The following is a 17030-nucleotide window of genomic DNA, read 5'->3' as shown; positions in this document are numbered from 1 at the left end:
TGTGAAATGTATTTATATTCTACTTTTATATTCTAATTAATCCATTTTAGGTATACCACCATGAAGAAATATATTGGTGATGAGTTCTGTTGAGGAATTTTGAAAAGAGAGAAGGATTTAGAAAAAGACTCTTTCTCGGCCAGGCGCGGTGGCTCACACTTCTAATCTCAGCACTTGGGAGGCCGAGGTGGGTGGATCATGAGGTCAGGAGTTCGAGACCAGCCTGGCCAACACAGTGAAACCCTGTCTCTACTAAAAATACAAAAAGTAGCTGGGCGCAGTGGCGGGCATTTGTAATCCCAGCTACTCGGGAGGCTGAGGCAGGAGAATTGCTTGAACCCGGGACGTGGAGGTTGCAGTGAGCCGAGATTGCACCACCGTACTCCTGCCTGGGCGACAGAACTAGACTCTGTCTCAAAAAAAAAAAAAAAAAAAAAGACTCTTTCAGTATAAAGACATGACAGTTTGGGGCAAAATAACCTCCTGCTAGAGAGAGACCTTTGACTCTAGAGGACTAATTTGGGTCATAGCAGTAGAGTGGGCTGGCTGTTTTCAGCTGGCACTGGCCTAACTTTAAAGGGCTCGGCTTTTTTGGTGGCTGGCACAGCAGTCTAAGATCACGAGGTCAAGAGATTGAGACCATCCTGGCCAACATGGTGAAACCCTGTCTCTACTAAAAATACCAAAAAAAAATTAGCCGGGCTTGGTGGTGCGCGCTTGTAGTCCTAGCTATTCGGGAGGCTGAAGCAGGAGAATCGCTTGAAACTGGGAAGCGGGGGCTGCAGTGAGCTGAGATCGTGTCGCTGCACTCCAGCCTGGTGACAGAGCGAGACTCTGTCTTGGAGAAAAAGAACTCACGCGTCCCCTCTCCTTTTTCTCTTGGAAACGAGGATGCAGCGGTATTTGGCTGGACACTGGAGGAAACTCACCAGTGGAATGGTGTCCCTGAGTCACACAGTAAACCCATGGGGAAAACCTGGCCAGAAGCCAACAGCAACTTTCCTGGAACGTGAGCTGAGCTTTATAATATGTTGGAATAATTGGTAGAATAAGTGCTTCTTCAGAAATGTCTTGGCTTTTACATTTACTGCTGGAATAACTAGTAATTGAGTTCCATGAAGACTCACTAACTTCAGAGCAAGTCTAATATTTAGATGGCGAGACACACATTTCCCTTTGGCTTATATTCCTACTAATTCTAAACCATCTGCAAGAAGGTTAGGGGGCAAATTGTGCTTTGTCAATAGTTTATATTTCAATATTACTTAGTAAGAAAGGTCTATCAATAAAGAAGCACTTAGAAAGTACATGTAAAATGAGTAGGCGTTCCACAGAGCCAAAATAAACCAAGTTAAAGCTTCCACATAAATAGGGGTAGCTTTACTGCTGGGAGTCCATAATTCGGTTGTGTAGGAGTTCTGTGTAAGACCAATACTCTAGCAATGAAATTCCCAGACGATGTGGAAAAAATCTGAAAGCATAGGCCAAGATCTACTTCCTGAAACTTTTAGTCAAAAGCTATAAAATAGGGCTATGATTTCTCTTGATCTCTAAGAAAATGGAGGTGAGAATAAAAGAAATGAGTAGTTTTGATTCTTGGTTTCCATACAAAGCTGTCTCAACATTTTTACATCAAATGTTCTTATCAAATGTTCAGTAAGAGTAGTGCAAGTCACCTGTGAAACTTTTTTTAGGTCCACTGATGTTTAAGCTGCTTCCATGAATAACAGTAATAGCTAAAATTGGGCTTTACCTTTCATTGTAAAACCACCACAGTCCTATGAATTATTCCTATTTTACCAATAAAGAAAATGAGGTCATTGGAGATGAAGTAACTTGCCAAGGTCACAGCTCATAGGTGTTGGCACCAGGATCCCAACCCAATCAATGTGGTTCCAAAGATCACACTCTCATGTAGTATCTGTATGGCCTCCCAGTGCAGTCAGTGTTGACTACGTGCAGAGCGCTGAGCCAGGTGGTGGAGTGAGACAAAGCAGCAAAAAGAACCCAGGTCTGCTCATTTCTGCCTGCCAGCATCATTTCACAAAGCCCCTGACCCTGTGATGACATGCAACTCTCTGGAAAGATGCCTTGAAGACAAAACAGGGCACAGGGCACCCCCACATCGCTTACCTGAGTCACTACATTCCTTAAATGACCCCAGTCCTTGCCTTTTCTTACACATGAGATGTCTGATGGGATTAGTGATTATGCTTCTGTAATCCATAACCAGATGTACTCTTACACCTAAACCTTGATGAGATTCTGCTTGAATGTAACTTTTGAGCAAGTTTGATGTGATTTTGCACCATACTGAACCCTACCACCTGTATATAAGCAGTGAGCTGAAATACTGTGCTGGAATAGTCTGACAGGACTGCTTGCTTATATGGTTACTACTTATAACCATTCGTCACGACTATTTTAAGACACTTTAGCAATAACTAAAGATAATTTAAAGTCTTGTTTTCTCCTTGAAACCTCTGAATGTATATATTTAAGATGTACAACCTGATGTTTTGATATACATTCTGAAATTATCACTATAATCAAGCTAATTAATATCTTCATTACCTCTACATAATTACCATTATGTATGTATTGTGTATGTATGTGTGATGAGAAGATATAAGATCTTCTTAACAAATTACAAGTATGTAATACAGTACTGAACTGTCATCACCATGCTGGACATTGGATCTCCAGAAATCGTTCATCTTGTATCACTGAAACTTTGTACCATTTGACCAATATCGCTCCATTTCCCCCTTCCCTCAGCCCCTGGCAACCATCTTACCCTCTGCTTCTATGAATTGGACTCAAATTTCACATACAAGTGAGATGATCATGCAGTATTTCTCTTTCTGTGTCTTGCCTATTTTAATTTTGCTCAGCATAATATCCTCCATGTTCTGAATGTCAGGATTTCTTCCTTTTATAAGGCTGAGCAGTATGTAATTGTAATTTTATAAACCCTATCTTTATTCATCTATCAAAGGACGTTGAGTAGTGCTGCAGTGAACATAGGAGTGCAGATATCTCTTTGCAATCTTGATTTCAATTCTTTTGGGTATATACCCAGATATTTCTATTTTCAATTTTTTGGGGGAACCTCCATGTTGTTTTCCATAATTTACATCCCCAACAGCAGCATACAAGCACTTCCTCTTCTCTTCATCCTCCCTAGCACTTATCTTTGACCTTTGATACTATTCATTCTACCAGGTGTGAGGCTGTATCTCGTGGTTTGATTAGCATTTCCGTCATGACTGGAGATGTTGAGCGCTTATTCATATACCTGTTAGCAATTTGAATTTCTTTTGAGAAGTGTCTGTGTAGGTCCTTTGCCCATTTTTAAAGTGGAATTATATTTTTGTTATTGAGTTGTATGAGTTCTTTCTATATTTTGGATTATTAGCCCCTAGCTGATTAATTATATGGAATGTGAATTACATCTCTGTAAAGCTGTCAACACCCCATTCCCTTCCCACCTCCCCTCATAAAAAGAAATAAAAGAATGTTCTATGGAGTCAGAAAGGTCTGGGTTCAAATTCCAGCATGACTGAAGCCCCCCACCTAGCCTGGGCCTCACCTTTATTCTGTAAAATGGGATGGTCTGGAAAGGTTGATGTAAAGTGCTGAGCATGGGTCCTGGTAAATGTTTTTTCTCAATAAATAGACACATTGTTTTATGTTAACATTTTTGAAAAAGGAAAAGCAACAAAAATTAAGAAAAAAACAGGTGTGCCCTTTTGGACCCAGTTATTACCTATATTTACAGCACAAGGGCTTTTTCTGCTGGATTGAATTAGAATCTTTGTATTTTAAATATTCCAAAAGGAAACAAGCAGGACCTTTGATGGATGGTCTACAAATAATATGACTAACATCTGAATAAGTCAATCCAAGATTCATGCTTCTAAACCAATCTGCCACCAAGTAAGAGTCTACTCAGTCCCACAAAAAATATGAAGCTGACTTCTATGTTGTTTTCATAGTTATGAAGGTAGCCTTTAGCTCAGTGAGTAGAGGCGGCTCTTTGTTTCTGCCCGTCAGTCCCATAGTGATACCACTGCCAGTTGTTTAATTACAACTCCCCTCATGCCTATACCAAGAACTCCCAGATAATCTTATCAATGGAACTGAATCTTCAGTCAATACACTCTTCAGTCAATACACTCTTCAGTAGGCTGCATATGAGACAAATTTTTCCAAACGAAGAACAAATAAAAGTGATAACTGTACTTTCATTCTTTTTGGGTACATCATGATGGAATGAAAAAGATCTGGGCTGTAATTCAGAACACCTGAATTGTGTTGCCATCTCTATTCATCTAAAGTGGGGCCCTAACTGAACCCCTCTTGGACTTCATTCATTTATATGCTCACTGGTAATATATCTACCTTGCTGACTTAATTGTCTTGAGAGAACTGAAGATCAAATGAAATGCAGTGTGAGAAGATACTTTGTAAACTGTAATGCTTCGTACAAGTGAGTTGTTATACTTTCTCTAATCTGAGGTACAACCTGTTCATCTTTAGACTGTGACAGAGGGAGTCTGAAGGCAGATAGATAGTTACATCAGTAAACTATATGAGAAGCTACTGAGCTAGAACATTTCTTTTTATATTTTTTCTGTTATGTTCCATGACCTGATTTAGGATAAACACCTGACTCTCAACATCACTTTTTAAAAGGCACTTGCACTGGGCATGGTGGCTCATGCCTATAATCCCGGCACTTTAGGAGGCCGAGGGGGATAGATCACTTGAGCCCAGGAGTTCAAGACCAGCCTGGGCAACATGGTGAAACCACCGTCTCTACAAAGAAAAAAAAAAAAAAAGTAAAAATTAACTGAGCGTGGTAGCACACACCCGCAGTTCCAGCTACTGGCACTCCAGCCTGGGTGACACTGAGACCCTGTCTTGTGGGGGGCGGGTGGGTGGGGGATGTTAAAAGGCACATGCTATATGAAACTGTGTGCGTGTGTGTGAATGTGTGTGTTACTGTTGTGGGCTGAATTGTGTCCCCTAAAAAAGAATGGTTGAAGTCCTACCCCCCAGTACCTCAGAATGTGACCTTATTTGGGGATAGTTTTTACAGAGACAATCATGTTAAAATGAAGTCATTATGGTGGGCACTAATCCAGTATGATTGGTGTCCTTATAAAAGGGGAAATTTGGACACAAACGCACACAGGGAGAAGGAGCACCATGTGAACATGAAGACAGAGCTCGGGGTGATGCATCCACAATCGGAATGCAAGATTGCTGGCAGACTGCACGAAGCTAGGGATCAGGCATGGAGCAGTGTCCCTTGCGGCCTTCAGAAGGAACCAACCCTGCCAACATCTTAATCTCAGACTTCTGGGCTCCCGAGCTGTGAGACAATACATTTCTGTTGTTTAAGCCACCAAGTTTGTGGCTGTGTTAACAGCAGCCCAAGCTAATTTTTTAAAGGATTATGTTTGCTTCAAAAGTGGAAACTGAAGTGATTTCAGATACTCTGTCTGGTCCTAGCTTATAGTTTCAGAGTTATTTTATAAGCTCACCTAATGTTCAGTGAAAATGTCTTTTCTGTTCTTTTCCATCTATAACTTATCTAAAAGCTCCAGTCAACTTTCATTATGATATTCTTAATCCCCTGCAGCCGAATGTCATCTCTCCGTCCTTGGGATCCCTAATGGCAGTTTGTTCCTCCCTTACTGTTACCTTAATCTTATATCTGCCTGTATTATTTGGATACTTTCATCCTTTTTTCTCAGAGCATAAACTCCTTGAAAAAGTTTGTTTTATATATCAGTTTTCTGTTAAACATTTCTCTTCCAGCATAATACTTCGCACAAAATAGTATGTATTTACTGAATTGACACCAAGACATCTTTTGTAAAATTATTGCATGATTATTACATAATTACATATATATATATATATATATATAGACAGAGCCTCGCTCTGTCACCCAGGCTGGAGTGCAATGGCGCAATCTCTGCTCACTGCAACCTCCGCCTCCTGAGTTCAAGTGATTCTCCTGCCTAAGCCTCCTGAGTGGCTGGGATTACAGGCACATGCCACCACACCCAGCTAATTTTTTTTTTTTTTTTAGTAGGGACAGGGTTTCACCTTGTTGGTCAGGCTGGTCTCGAACTCCTGACCTTGTGATCTGCCCACCTCGGCCTCCCAAAGTGCTGGGATTACAGGCATGAGCCACCATGCCTGGCCATAATTACATACACGATTATATCTAAAACGTAGTATCGTCTGAAATGTTACATATTTTAGTAATCAGAAACTCATGCTGTCACTGTCTGATCAGATTTTGCCCGCCCATCTTTCCCTGCTAATCTTGCAGTGACTCTGCTCAAAACAATAAGATCTCCATATTTTTCACGACAAAGGGAAAATGGATACATAAAAGTCATGAGAAGATCAGAAAATACTCTCAGGTCCTACCTGGATGAGATAATGCACTCATTCTTCCATATCCCAGGGTTTGATGGTTCTGAGAAGGCAGTGGGGGTGAATTCACTGGCTGAAATTAGTCCATGTTACTCCTCCTGCTTAAGGCTTCCAGAAGCATGACATTCTGTGACATTTGAGCAAATAACCCAGAAGAAATAGCACAGTCAACAGTGAATCATGGATGACATTTATTTAATTTTAATTTTAATTTATTTTGAGACAGGGTCTCACTCTGTCACCCAGGCTGAAGTGCAGTGCTGCAATCATGTCTCATTGCAGCCTTGAACTTCTGGGCTCAAGCAATCCTCCTACCTCAGCCTCCTGAGTAGCTGGGACCACAGCCATGCACCATCACATCTGGCTAATTTTTTATTTTTATTTTTTTTGTGGAGACAGAGTCTCACTATGTCGCCCAGTCTGGTTTCAAACTTCTGGGCTCAAGCCATCCACCCACCTCAGCTTCCCAAAGTGTTGGGATTATAGGTGTGACCCATGTTTTAAAAAGCACCACTCAACTAGGTATACTTTTTTTTTTTTTTTTAAACAGAGTCCCACTCTGTCACTCAGGTTGGAGTGCAGTGGTGTGATCTCGGCTCACTGCAGCCTCCACCTCCTGAGTTCAAGTGATTCTCCTGCCTCGGCCTCCTGAGTAGCTGGGATTACAGGCGTGTGCCACCACACCCAGCTAATTTTTTTGTAGTTTTAGTAGAGACAGGGTTTTGCTATGTTGGCCAGGCTGGTCTCAAACTCCCGGCCTCAAGTGATCCACCCGCCTCGGCCTCCCAAAGTGTTGGGATTACAGGCATGAGCCACCGCACCCGGCCAACTAGGTGTAGTACTGAACAGTACAAATAGGAAAGCAGGACTATTCTGATGATCATTCTGACTACTCCCTCCTATCTATCTGTCTATCTATCTATCTGTCTATCTATCTATCTATCTATCTATCTATCTATCTATCTATCTATCTACCCATCTATCTATCTGCCTACCTACCTATCTACAGGATCTTCCTATGTCACCCAGGCTGGAGTGCAGTGATGTGATCACAGCTCACCACAGCCTTGAACTCCTGTGCTCAAGCAATTCTCCCACCTTAGCCTCCCAAGTAACTAGGACTACAGATACATGTCACCACACCCAGCTAATTTAAAAATTTTTTATAGCAACAGGGTCTCACTATGTTGCCCAGTCTGGTCTTAAACTTTTGGGCTCAAATGATCCTCCTGCCTTGGCCTCCCAAAGTCCTGGGATTATAGGCATTAACCACACCTGGCCAATTTTGTTTGTATTTTAAATGCTATTTGGGGCTTTCATAATCCAGAACATTGTGAGTATAGACTTGGCTAGACTGAGGTTCGCTGTTCCTTCTTGATGATACCCTGGCAAATACTGTTTCTGGCGATGAGTTGGGCAGCCAGGTAGGGCACCCTCTGAAGCAGCATATCTGGAACAAGAAGAAACTGGGACTTCATCTGCGTTTCAAACAGAAGCTTTTGCCAGTAAGGAAATTCAAGGTGGACCAGAACCATGGAAAATGCTGAAAGGAGAGTTAGCTCAAGTGCCAAATGTCCCCATTGACCTACACCTTGGCTCATGCTTGTTTGGGTTTGGGCTTTGTGAGTTTGGGACTCCTGTTCTGCATTTATTCATTCAAGAAATATTTATCAAAGCCTGTTATGTGCAAGGGATGTGAACAAAGGAAAACACATTTTTATTTTACTTTATATTTATTTTATTATTATTACTTTTTGAGATGGAGTTTCACTCTTGTTGCCCAGGCTGGAGTGCAATGGCACAGTCTCAGCTCACTGCAACCTCTGCCTTCTGGGTTCAAGCCATTCTCCTGCCTCAGCCTCCCAAGTAGCTGGGATTACAGGCGCCTGCCACCACACCCAGCTAATTTTTTTTTTTTTTGAGATGGAGTCTTGCTCTGTCGCCCAGGCTGGAATGCAGTGGCATGATCTTGGCTCACTGCAACCTTCGCCTGCTGGGTTCAAGCAATTATCCTGCCTCAGCCTCCTGAGTAGCTGGGACTACAGGCATGTGCCACCATGCCCAGCTAATTTTTTGTATTTTTAGTAGAAACGGGGTTTCACCATGCTGGCCAGGCTAGTCTTGAACTCCTGACCTCGTGATCCGCCCGCCTTGGCCTCCCAAAGTGCTGGGATTACAGGTGTGAGCTACCACACCTGGCCGCTAATTCTTGTATTTTTAGGAAAGATGGAATTTCACCATGTTGGCCAGGCTGGTCTTGAACTCCGGACCTCAGGTGATTCACCCGCCTCGGCCTCCCAAAGTGCTGGGATTTCAGGCATGAGCCACTGTGCCCGGCCACAAAACACATTTTTAAAATACTAATGTGGGAACATATACTAAGTGAGGAGGAGTGTCCCTACAGCAGGTATAGATTTGGCAAAGGAAGGCACCCAGTTGTCCTGTGCTTCCTGAGGAAATTGTCCCAAACAGTCCTTGTTGATTCCTTGTTTTCACTGGACCGCCCTCCCTCTTCTATGGTCTGAATGTGTCCCTCCCTACCTCAGATTCATGTATTGGAATGTAATCGCCAATGTGATAGTATTAAGAAGTGGAGCCTTTGGGAGGTGATTAGGTCATGAAGGCAGAGGCCTCATGGATAGGATTAGGGTCTTTATAAAAGGCCTTGAAGGAGTGGATTTGAAGCATCCTGTCCCACCATGGGAGCAACAAGTCACCATCGGTGAGGAACAGGGCCCTCGTCAGACACTGAACCTGTTGGCATCTCTTATTTTTTTTTATTTTTAGAGATGGTCTTGCTCTGTTTCCCAGGCTGGAGTGCAGTGGCTTGATCATAGCTGACTGCAGCCTCAAACTCCTGGGCTCAAGCAATCCTCCTGTCTCAGCTTCCCAAGTAGCTGGAACTACAGGTGTGCACCACCATGGCTGGTTAATTTTCTTTTTATATTTGTAGAGACGGGGTCTCACAGCGTTGCCCAGTCTGGTCTCAGCCTCCTGGGCTCAAGTAATCCTCCTGCCTCAGGCTCCCGCAGTGCTGGGATTACATGCATGAAACACCATGCCCAGCCCCTACTGCCATCTTGATCTTGGACTTCCCAGCCTCCAGAACTGTGACCAATACATTTCTATTATTTATAAATTACAGTCTGTGGTGTTTTGTTACAGCAGCATGGACTAAGATTCCCCTTCTTTTCCTTCACTGTGTCCTCCTTCCTCTCCTTAGTCCTTACTGTGGATGCAAGATTCATGAAATGCCCTCTCTTCCTACCCTTCCAAATATACACCTTGCCAGATCCCAGGAGCTATACAGCACACCCTGCCTCCTGCCATGGCCCCTCCATATCCCCCACCGCCTTGGGGCCCTTCAGCACTGTAGAAACGCTTGAAGCTTTCCTTCTACAGAGTGTGAAGTCTGGGATGATGTAATATATGGTGCTCTCATGGTGACTCTGGGCCTCTCAGCCTGTGAAGAAACATAAAAAAGTGTGAATTTCCGGGCATCCCCACAGACAGCAGGAATTCTTTGCAGTTTTAAGGAATCGAGCACCTCTGCCATTGACACCATTGCACTTTTGGCTAAGCAAAGGTGTGCCCCCATAACACTAGCAGCACTAGAGTGGGGCTTCATGTTTAGATGGGTTGGGGGAGGGGGGAAGGGACACCTCCCACTGCTTTCAAAGGGAGCCCACAGAAGGGACACTGCTCAGAAACTACCTCAGCAGGGAGGGGCGGGGAAGAGGAGGAAGGAGGAGAAAACGGGGTGGAGTGGGGGAAGGAAGAGAGGGAGGACCTTGGGCAGAGCAGGGAAGCCAACCTGAGCAAACACAGCAGCCCGAGTGTTCCCAAGGCCAAAATGCTGAGAACGTCCACTCCTAATCTGTGTGGTGGTCTGCATTGCCGGGCCCCCTGGCTCTCTTCTGGCATTCTCTGCCTCTGCCTCATATTCTTGTTGGGCCAGGTGGGCTTGCTGCAGGGACACCCCCAGTGCCTGGATTACGGGCCCCCTTTCCAGCCCCCTCTGCACCTTGAGTTTTGCTCTGACTATGAGTCCTTCGGCTGCTGTGACCAGCACAACGACCGCCGCGTCGCTGCCCGGTACTGGGACATCATGGAATATTTTGATCTGAAGAGACATGAGCTGTGTGGAGATTACATTAAAGACATCCTTTGCCAGGTAGTGAAAAGTGGCTTCCAGCCCCAGGGGTTTGGGTGCTGGGCTGCATGGTGTGGGTCCTGAGCGGAGGGTGCTTTGGGAGCCCAGCCCTTTAGAAGTTCATGTGCCGGGTGCCTCATCTTGGAGCTGCCGGCTTTGGACACGCACACTGACATGAGTGTGTGCTGAATTTGGTCTCCATGGGTTCCCCAAAGCTCTCCCTCTGGGATTCTGCTGGCCCTGATTCTTCTCCAGGCTCCAGGAGAATGAGAAGGACACTCTTCCTGGAGCTCTCAGAGCAGCCATTATTTGCCACACTCCCTCTGTGGTGCATGGCAAATAATTATTTGCATCCTCCGCGGTGCTCAGAGAGCTAGGCACTTAAACCCGTGGAATTTACCGAGTGTGTTAAGGGAGGGAGTGGTGGCATCTACTGGGGTCCAGTCCTTTCTCATCTGGGTGATTTGTGCCAGGGCATCTCTGGCGTCACCCTGGCGGTGGCAGGGGTTGGAGACTCTCTCCAGAGTTCTGTCTGCCCAGCACTCCAGAGCTGGAAGAGAGAGATGCAAGCTGCTGAGTAGCAGTGACTTAGAGTTTCTGCTTCTCCTGGTTGCCCAACAGCCAAAATCCACATGCCTGGGAGGCATCGTTTTGATTGAGCTCAGCCTGAAAACAAGACAGGTGTAGGCTGCACACACAGACTTTGTAGGAAGAGGGTGTTTGGGGGTTAATGGGGAGAGGTCAGCATTTGGAAAGCTGATAAAAGAGGCTGCCTGGGGAGGACCCCTCTAATGATGTTGGGGAGGAGAGGCAAGAAGTCCAGGCAGCCTTTTGAACTGAGACCCCCTGGGCTTGTCAGCACAATGACTTGGCTATCCACAGGCATCTCTTCATGACTCCTGGTGCCACTGTTCCTGAACTTGCAGACCACTGTAACTCCCACATAGGGTGTGGAGTGGTTAACCAAGCTTCCCAGAGTCCAGGAGAGAATTACAGCTGAGCCTGGCCCAGAAAGTCAGCCACCTGGGTGGCACCGCCTGGGGCTGTACTCTTGGACACCACTCCTTAGCTGTTTCCTGGAGAATTAACTCTAGGATACCCATTAGGGTAGAAGCTGAGCTTTTACAAGCAGCACTGAGAATGTTTATTTCTGAGATCATCCCTGGTAAAAATTTATACCCCTGACCCTTCCCTCTTGCATGAGGTTTCAGAAAGTCAAAGTCAGCAGCTCTATTGTTTTAGGGATTTGAGGAATAAGAACAATTTCAGCCAAACAGTCCTACATGTGTTTATTTATTCACATTTATAAGGTCCTCTTTCTTCCCCAACATATGTAGTGTGTACCCAGCAATGATTCTGCAGGCAGTTGTTATGATCCTCATTTTACTGATGAGGGCTCAAGAGTTTAGATGACTTACCCAAGGTAAAACAATCCTGGGGCACAGAGCCAGATGCTCAGGCTCCAAGTTTTGTGCCTTTTGATCACACCGTGCTAAAGTATAGTAACAGCAGCACTGGCTTGTTTACTTAACGGTTTTCTGAGCTCCCCAAACTATATGCTCCATTGGAAGAGAGACTTTGTGCATTTCGCTCACTGCTGCATCCCAATCAATGTAGAGAACGGTGCCTGGCACGTAAGAGAGACTCAACAGGAGAGTCACATAGGACTCTTTTTTTTTTTTTTTTTTGAGACAGAGTCTTACTCTGTCACCCAGGATGGAGTGCAGTGGCATGGTCTTGGCTGACTACAACCTCTGCCTCCCGGCTTCAAGCGATTCTCCTGTCTCAGCCTCCTGAGTACCTGGGACTACAGGCACATGACACCATGCCTGGGTTTTTAAATTTTTTTAATTTTTTTATTTTTAGTAGTGACAGGGTTTCACCATGTTGGCCAGGCTGGTCTTGAACTCCTGACCTTAGGTGATCTGCCCCCCTCATCCTCTCAAAGTGCTGGGATTACAGGTGTGAGCTACTGCGCCTGGCTAGAGACCTTATGGGCTTTGATTTTCTTCCCTTTGAAGTAGGGAAGTATCTGTTTAGTTACTGAGCTAATTGAGTAGAAGCAAATTCGCAAACTCTAAATGGCTGCATGAGAGTGTGCCGTAGTGATGGTTCTCTTTCCACAGCCCCCTTCTATTCTCTAGTATTGGATCCTTAATTCAGCCTCCCTTCTCCCTTTTCCCAGTCTCTGAGAGTGGACAGAATGAGCAAGGGGACACTTAAGAGTGGGTCATGTTGCTTCTTGATAGCTGCTGTGATAAGTGTCTTAAATGGAAACAGACACCCCGAGGGGAGCCTGTGAATCTCTGAGCTCCTTCTTCCACTCTGCCCAATGACCGAAAGCTGACTCTGCAGTGTACAATCAGAGGAAATAAGAGAGAACAGGGAACTCACATATATATGAAAAATGCTGCTGGTCCTTTTGTGAAGCGATGGCAGCATAGAAGTGAATGAGATGGTTCTGCACAGGCTGGCTGGCTCAGGAGAGTCCTTAGTGATCAGAAGGGGGCTTCTGGGCCAATGGGTGAACTCCGCTCTAATGCACGGCTCCAAACGACACCCTTTGAATTGGGCTTTCTTACCTTCCTAATCTCAGTTGCCTCTGTCTTTCATCACTACTGGGAGTCGCTCGTCTGCTCACAATATTCTATTTTCCTCCTAAAAAATGTTATAGTCTAGGGAGGTCCAAGTAGCAGATACTCCTTTGAGCAAATAGTCCTCATATGTTTGTGTAAGGAGCAGGCATATTGCCCTATAGCCACAATTCAAATGTGTATAGGTTCCAGCATGGTACTTTGCATATATTAAACACTGAAATTTTTAAAATAATTGAAGAAATTGCTAAACACCTAATCTCTGAGAGTGATACATCCAATGTCAATTCTGATAATCTTATTTTTCATTGTAAAATATCCCAAAAATATGGAAAAGCACAGAAAAATAATTAACACTGTATCTCCAACAACCAGATTTGAACAAATGTAAAATTTTTGCCAAATTGTTTCAGATTTGTATAAAGAAATAACATCTTGGTAGATATAGCATCCATAAGAAAATGAGGCTGGGCCGACATGGTGGCTCATGCCTGTAATCCCAGCACTTTGGGAGATCGAAGAGGCAGGAGAATCACTTGAGCCTAGGAGTTAGGAATCAGCCTGGGCAACATGGTGAGGCGGTTTCTATGAAAAATAAAATAAAATGAAAATTAAAAAATAAGAAAGAGATCTAGAAATTTAGTAATATCTTTTTGAAAAAATATTCATGCATCATTTAATAAAACTTCAAATGTCAAAAACTAAGCTGAAATGTTAGAGATAGTACAGTGAATATGAGAGATTTTCCCTGTTTTCTGCCTTCTAGGAGCATTAACTGGGTAGAAAATCACAGAGAAGAGTTTTAGCAGCAGTTGGTAACAAAAACTCCAAAATCCTGATTTTTTCCGCCTAGCACCATTTTTTCTTTCTGCTTGCTCAAAACTTGAGACAAGTGCCGGTGTGGCAGGTCTGATGCTGAGCCTGAGCTCCGCGTTCTTTTTTAGGAGTGCTCGCCCTACGCAGCCCACCTCTACGACGCCGAAAACACCCAGACGCCTCTCCGGAATCTCCCGGGCCTCTGCTCTGATTACTGCTCTGCCTTCCATTCTAACTGTCACTCAGCCATTTCCCTGCTGACCAATGACCGCGGCCTCCAGGAGTCTCATGGAAGGGACGGTACCCGCTTCTGCCACCTCCTGGACCTTCCTGACAAGGACTATTGCTTCCCTAATGTCCTGAGGAACGACTATCTCAACCGCCACCTGGGCATGGTGGCCCAAGATCCTCAGGGCTGCCTGCAGCTCTGCCTGAGCGAGGTGGCCAACGGGCTGAGGAACCCCGTCTCCATGGTCCATGCTGGGGACGGCACCCATCGCTTCTTTGTTGCCGAGCAGGTAGGAGTGGTGTGGGTCTACCTCCCTGATGGGAGTCGCCTGGAGCAACCCTTCCTGGACCTCAAGAACATCGTGTTGACCACCCCATGGATCGGGGATGAGAGAGGCTTCTTGGGGTTGGCTTTTCACCCCAAATTCCGCCACAATCGCAAGTTCTATATTTATTATTCGTGCCTGGACAAGAAGAAGGTAGAAAAGATCCGAATTAGTGAGATGAAGGTTTCTCGGGCTGATCCTAACAAAGCTGACCTGAAATCAGAGAGGTGAGAGGTACTCATGAGAGCCTACAGCTGTACTGTGTTCCGAAATAATGCCAACCAGGTCTGCGAAATAACAGAGGGGAACTTCACTAGTTTTAGAGCACTACTCGAACTGTTGAGAAAGGAGTCACTGTGGATTGAGAACGGCCCAAGTTAGCCTCTTGAGTTAAGGCTCTTTAATAGGATGTAGCCATCACCTTACAGTTACCCTAAATAAAGACATACTTTCCTGTCTTTACAAAGGGTAAGGACCAGCAGCTATAGGCATCTGAGAAAGGATTATAGATAATATCAACATATGAAACATAATAGTAGCCTCTGATTATTATGTGCCATTAGATCCCAGGGCCTTTACTTTGAATGTGGGATTTCTTATTCTCACTGGAAGCTGTGGCACAAGGCCATCAAGCTATGGATGCATGGCCAGGTGAGGACTCAGTTTTAACTGACCCCAAGTTCATGCTCTTTCCACCCTACCACTCTGCCTTTGTTTTTCCTTCTTCTTCTTTCTCTCTTGTTTCTTTTCCCATGGTAGACAGGTTGGAGGATTGCAAAGAGCATAAAGAACTGATAGATTAACCCCTCTTAAGTTACTCAAAAGAAGGGATGGAGCATTCTGGTAGGGCAGAGAGTAAGGGCAAGCCCTGGAAAAGGATGGTTGTTACCCTGGCTGGGTCCACAGCTCATTAAACCATGGTATGAAAGAAAAATGAGGCCAGGCATGGTGGCTCATGCCTGTAATCCCAATAGTTTGGGAAGCTGAGGCGGGCGGATCACTTGAGGTCAGGAGTTCAAGACCAGCCTGGCCAATATGGAAAAACCCTGTCTCTATCAAAAATTAGCCAGGCATGGTGGCACATGCCTGTAGTCCCAGCTACTCAGGAGGCCGAGGCAGGAGAATCGCATGAACCTGGGAGGCAGAGGTTGCAGTGAGCCAAGATCACGCCACTGCATGCCAACCTGGGTGACAGAGCAAGACTCCATCTCAAAAAAAAAAAAAAAAAAAAAAAAAGCCAGATGTGGTGGGGTGGTAATCCCAGCTACTCGGGAGGCTCTCAGCCGAGGCAGGAGAATTGCTTGAACCTGGAGGTGGGGGTTGCAGTGAGGTGAGATTGCACCACAGCACTCCAGCTTGGATGCAGAGTGAGACTGTCTAAAAAAAAAAGACAAAGGAAAATGAGCCATGAAAGAGTTATACCAGGAAACAAGGGGCATCTCAGAGCCCCAAAGCTACTTGCTTTGTGATCCTTAAAAACTCAGAAGCAGGTCTTGGCTGGCTTGGCAAATCTCGGTGGCTTGGCCCAGTCATTTCTGGGTATCTCAAGAGGATGCAGCTTCAGCTTGTGTCAAATCCTAACGTGTGGTTTCTTTTTTCTCTTCCAGGGTCATCTTGGAGATTGAAGAACCAGCCTCAAACCATAATGGCGGACAACTTCTTTTTGGCCTGGATGGCTATATGTACATATTCACTGGGGACGGGGGACAGGCTGGAGATCCCTTTGGCCTGTTTGGAAATGCTCAGAACAAGTAAGCTGGATGGGGGCCGGGCCCTTGTCCCTTCAGAGTGAGCCCCTGGTGTGGTGTTTTTGCAGGGATGGCATCAAACTCAAATCACACACTGCAAGATGTAGTCCACTCCACTGAGGCAATGGGAGGAACGTTTGGTTTTCTGTTCCATAAATTTCAGACATAGTATATTTTGGTAGTTAATATTATTGATGCTCAATATAACTGTCAGAGTGTTATGTAAAGGAGAATTCAGGATTTTAAAAATATATATATTAGCAGGTCATTATTCACCACACTAATCATCTAATTCAATTCAACTCAATAATATTATTGAACACCATGTTCCAGGTGCTGTGCTAGGCCCTGGAGACACATGAGAAGTTAACTACTGAGAGCCAATGTGTATTGGGTGCTTGCAGCTTGTCAGGCACTGGTCTAAGTACTTTACATTTGAGAAGGTAATTTTAGCAACCTTCAAGGGCAAGAATTTATATCTAATATCTATTTTGTTAATTGATATATCACCAGCACTCAGGACAGTGTCTGGCACAAGGGAGTCTTTCCATAATTACACATGGAATGAATGAATCCTATGAAGTATACATATAATAGTATCCATTTTACAGACAAGAAAATGGAGACACAGAGGTCGTACAATGAGTAAGTGGAAAAAACAGAATCCCAACCCACACAATACGGTGCCAGAGCCCAGTGATACTGT

General features: G+C 44.7%; 2 protein-coding genes across 7 annotated transcripts in view; both read left to right on the top strand.

The window, feature by feature from the left end:
- Window positions 1-3537, top strand: part of TAF1A (TATA-box binding protein associated factor, RNA polymerase I subunit A) — a 35146-nt gene extending 31609 nt beyond the window's left edge. For all 3 annotated transcript variants that reach the window (XM_055379100.2, XM_055379113.2, XM_055379108.2), the window contains one exon: window positions 51-3537. The gene's annotated coding sequence lies outside the window, so the exon portion shown is untranslated. The remainder of the gene's footprint in view (window positions 1-50) is intronic.
- The window catches only part of HHIPL2 (HHIP like 2), a 39737-nt gene continuing 22833 nt past the window's right edge, over window positions 127-17030 (top strand). The window contains exons 1-3 of one of the 4 annotated variants that reach the window (XM_063708301.1): window positions 127-187; window positions 14151-14803; window positions 16184-16327. In XM_063708301.1, coding sequence (XP_063564371.1) covers window positions 14415-14803; window positions 16184-16327 — 533 coding nt within the window. In that variant the 5' untranslated portion in view covers window positions 127-187; window positions 14151-14414. Of the gene's footprint in view, window positions 188-902; window positions 1010-10269; window positions 10634-14150; window positions 14804-16183; window positions 16328-17030 lie in introns of those variants that run through there. The other 3 variants (XM_055379090.2, XM_055379094.2, XM_063708300.1) reach the window with 3 other exon arrangements.

The sequence above is a fragment of the Gorilla gorilla genome, chromosome 1 (genome assembly GCF_029281585.2).
Source record: "Gorilla gorilla gorilla isolate KB3781 chromosome 1, NHGRI_mGorGor1-v2.1_pri, whole genome shotgun sequence".
In the NCBI taxonomy this organism is placed as follows: Eukaryota; Metazoa; Chordata; class Mammalia; order Primates; family Hominidae; genus Gorilla; species Gorilla gorilla.
The sequence above is the reverse complement of the archived record's forward strand: the minus strand, read 5'-3'. Positions and strand labels throughout refer to the sequence as shown.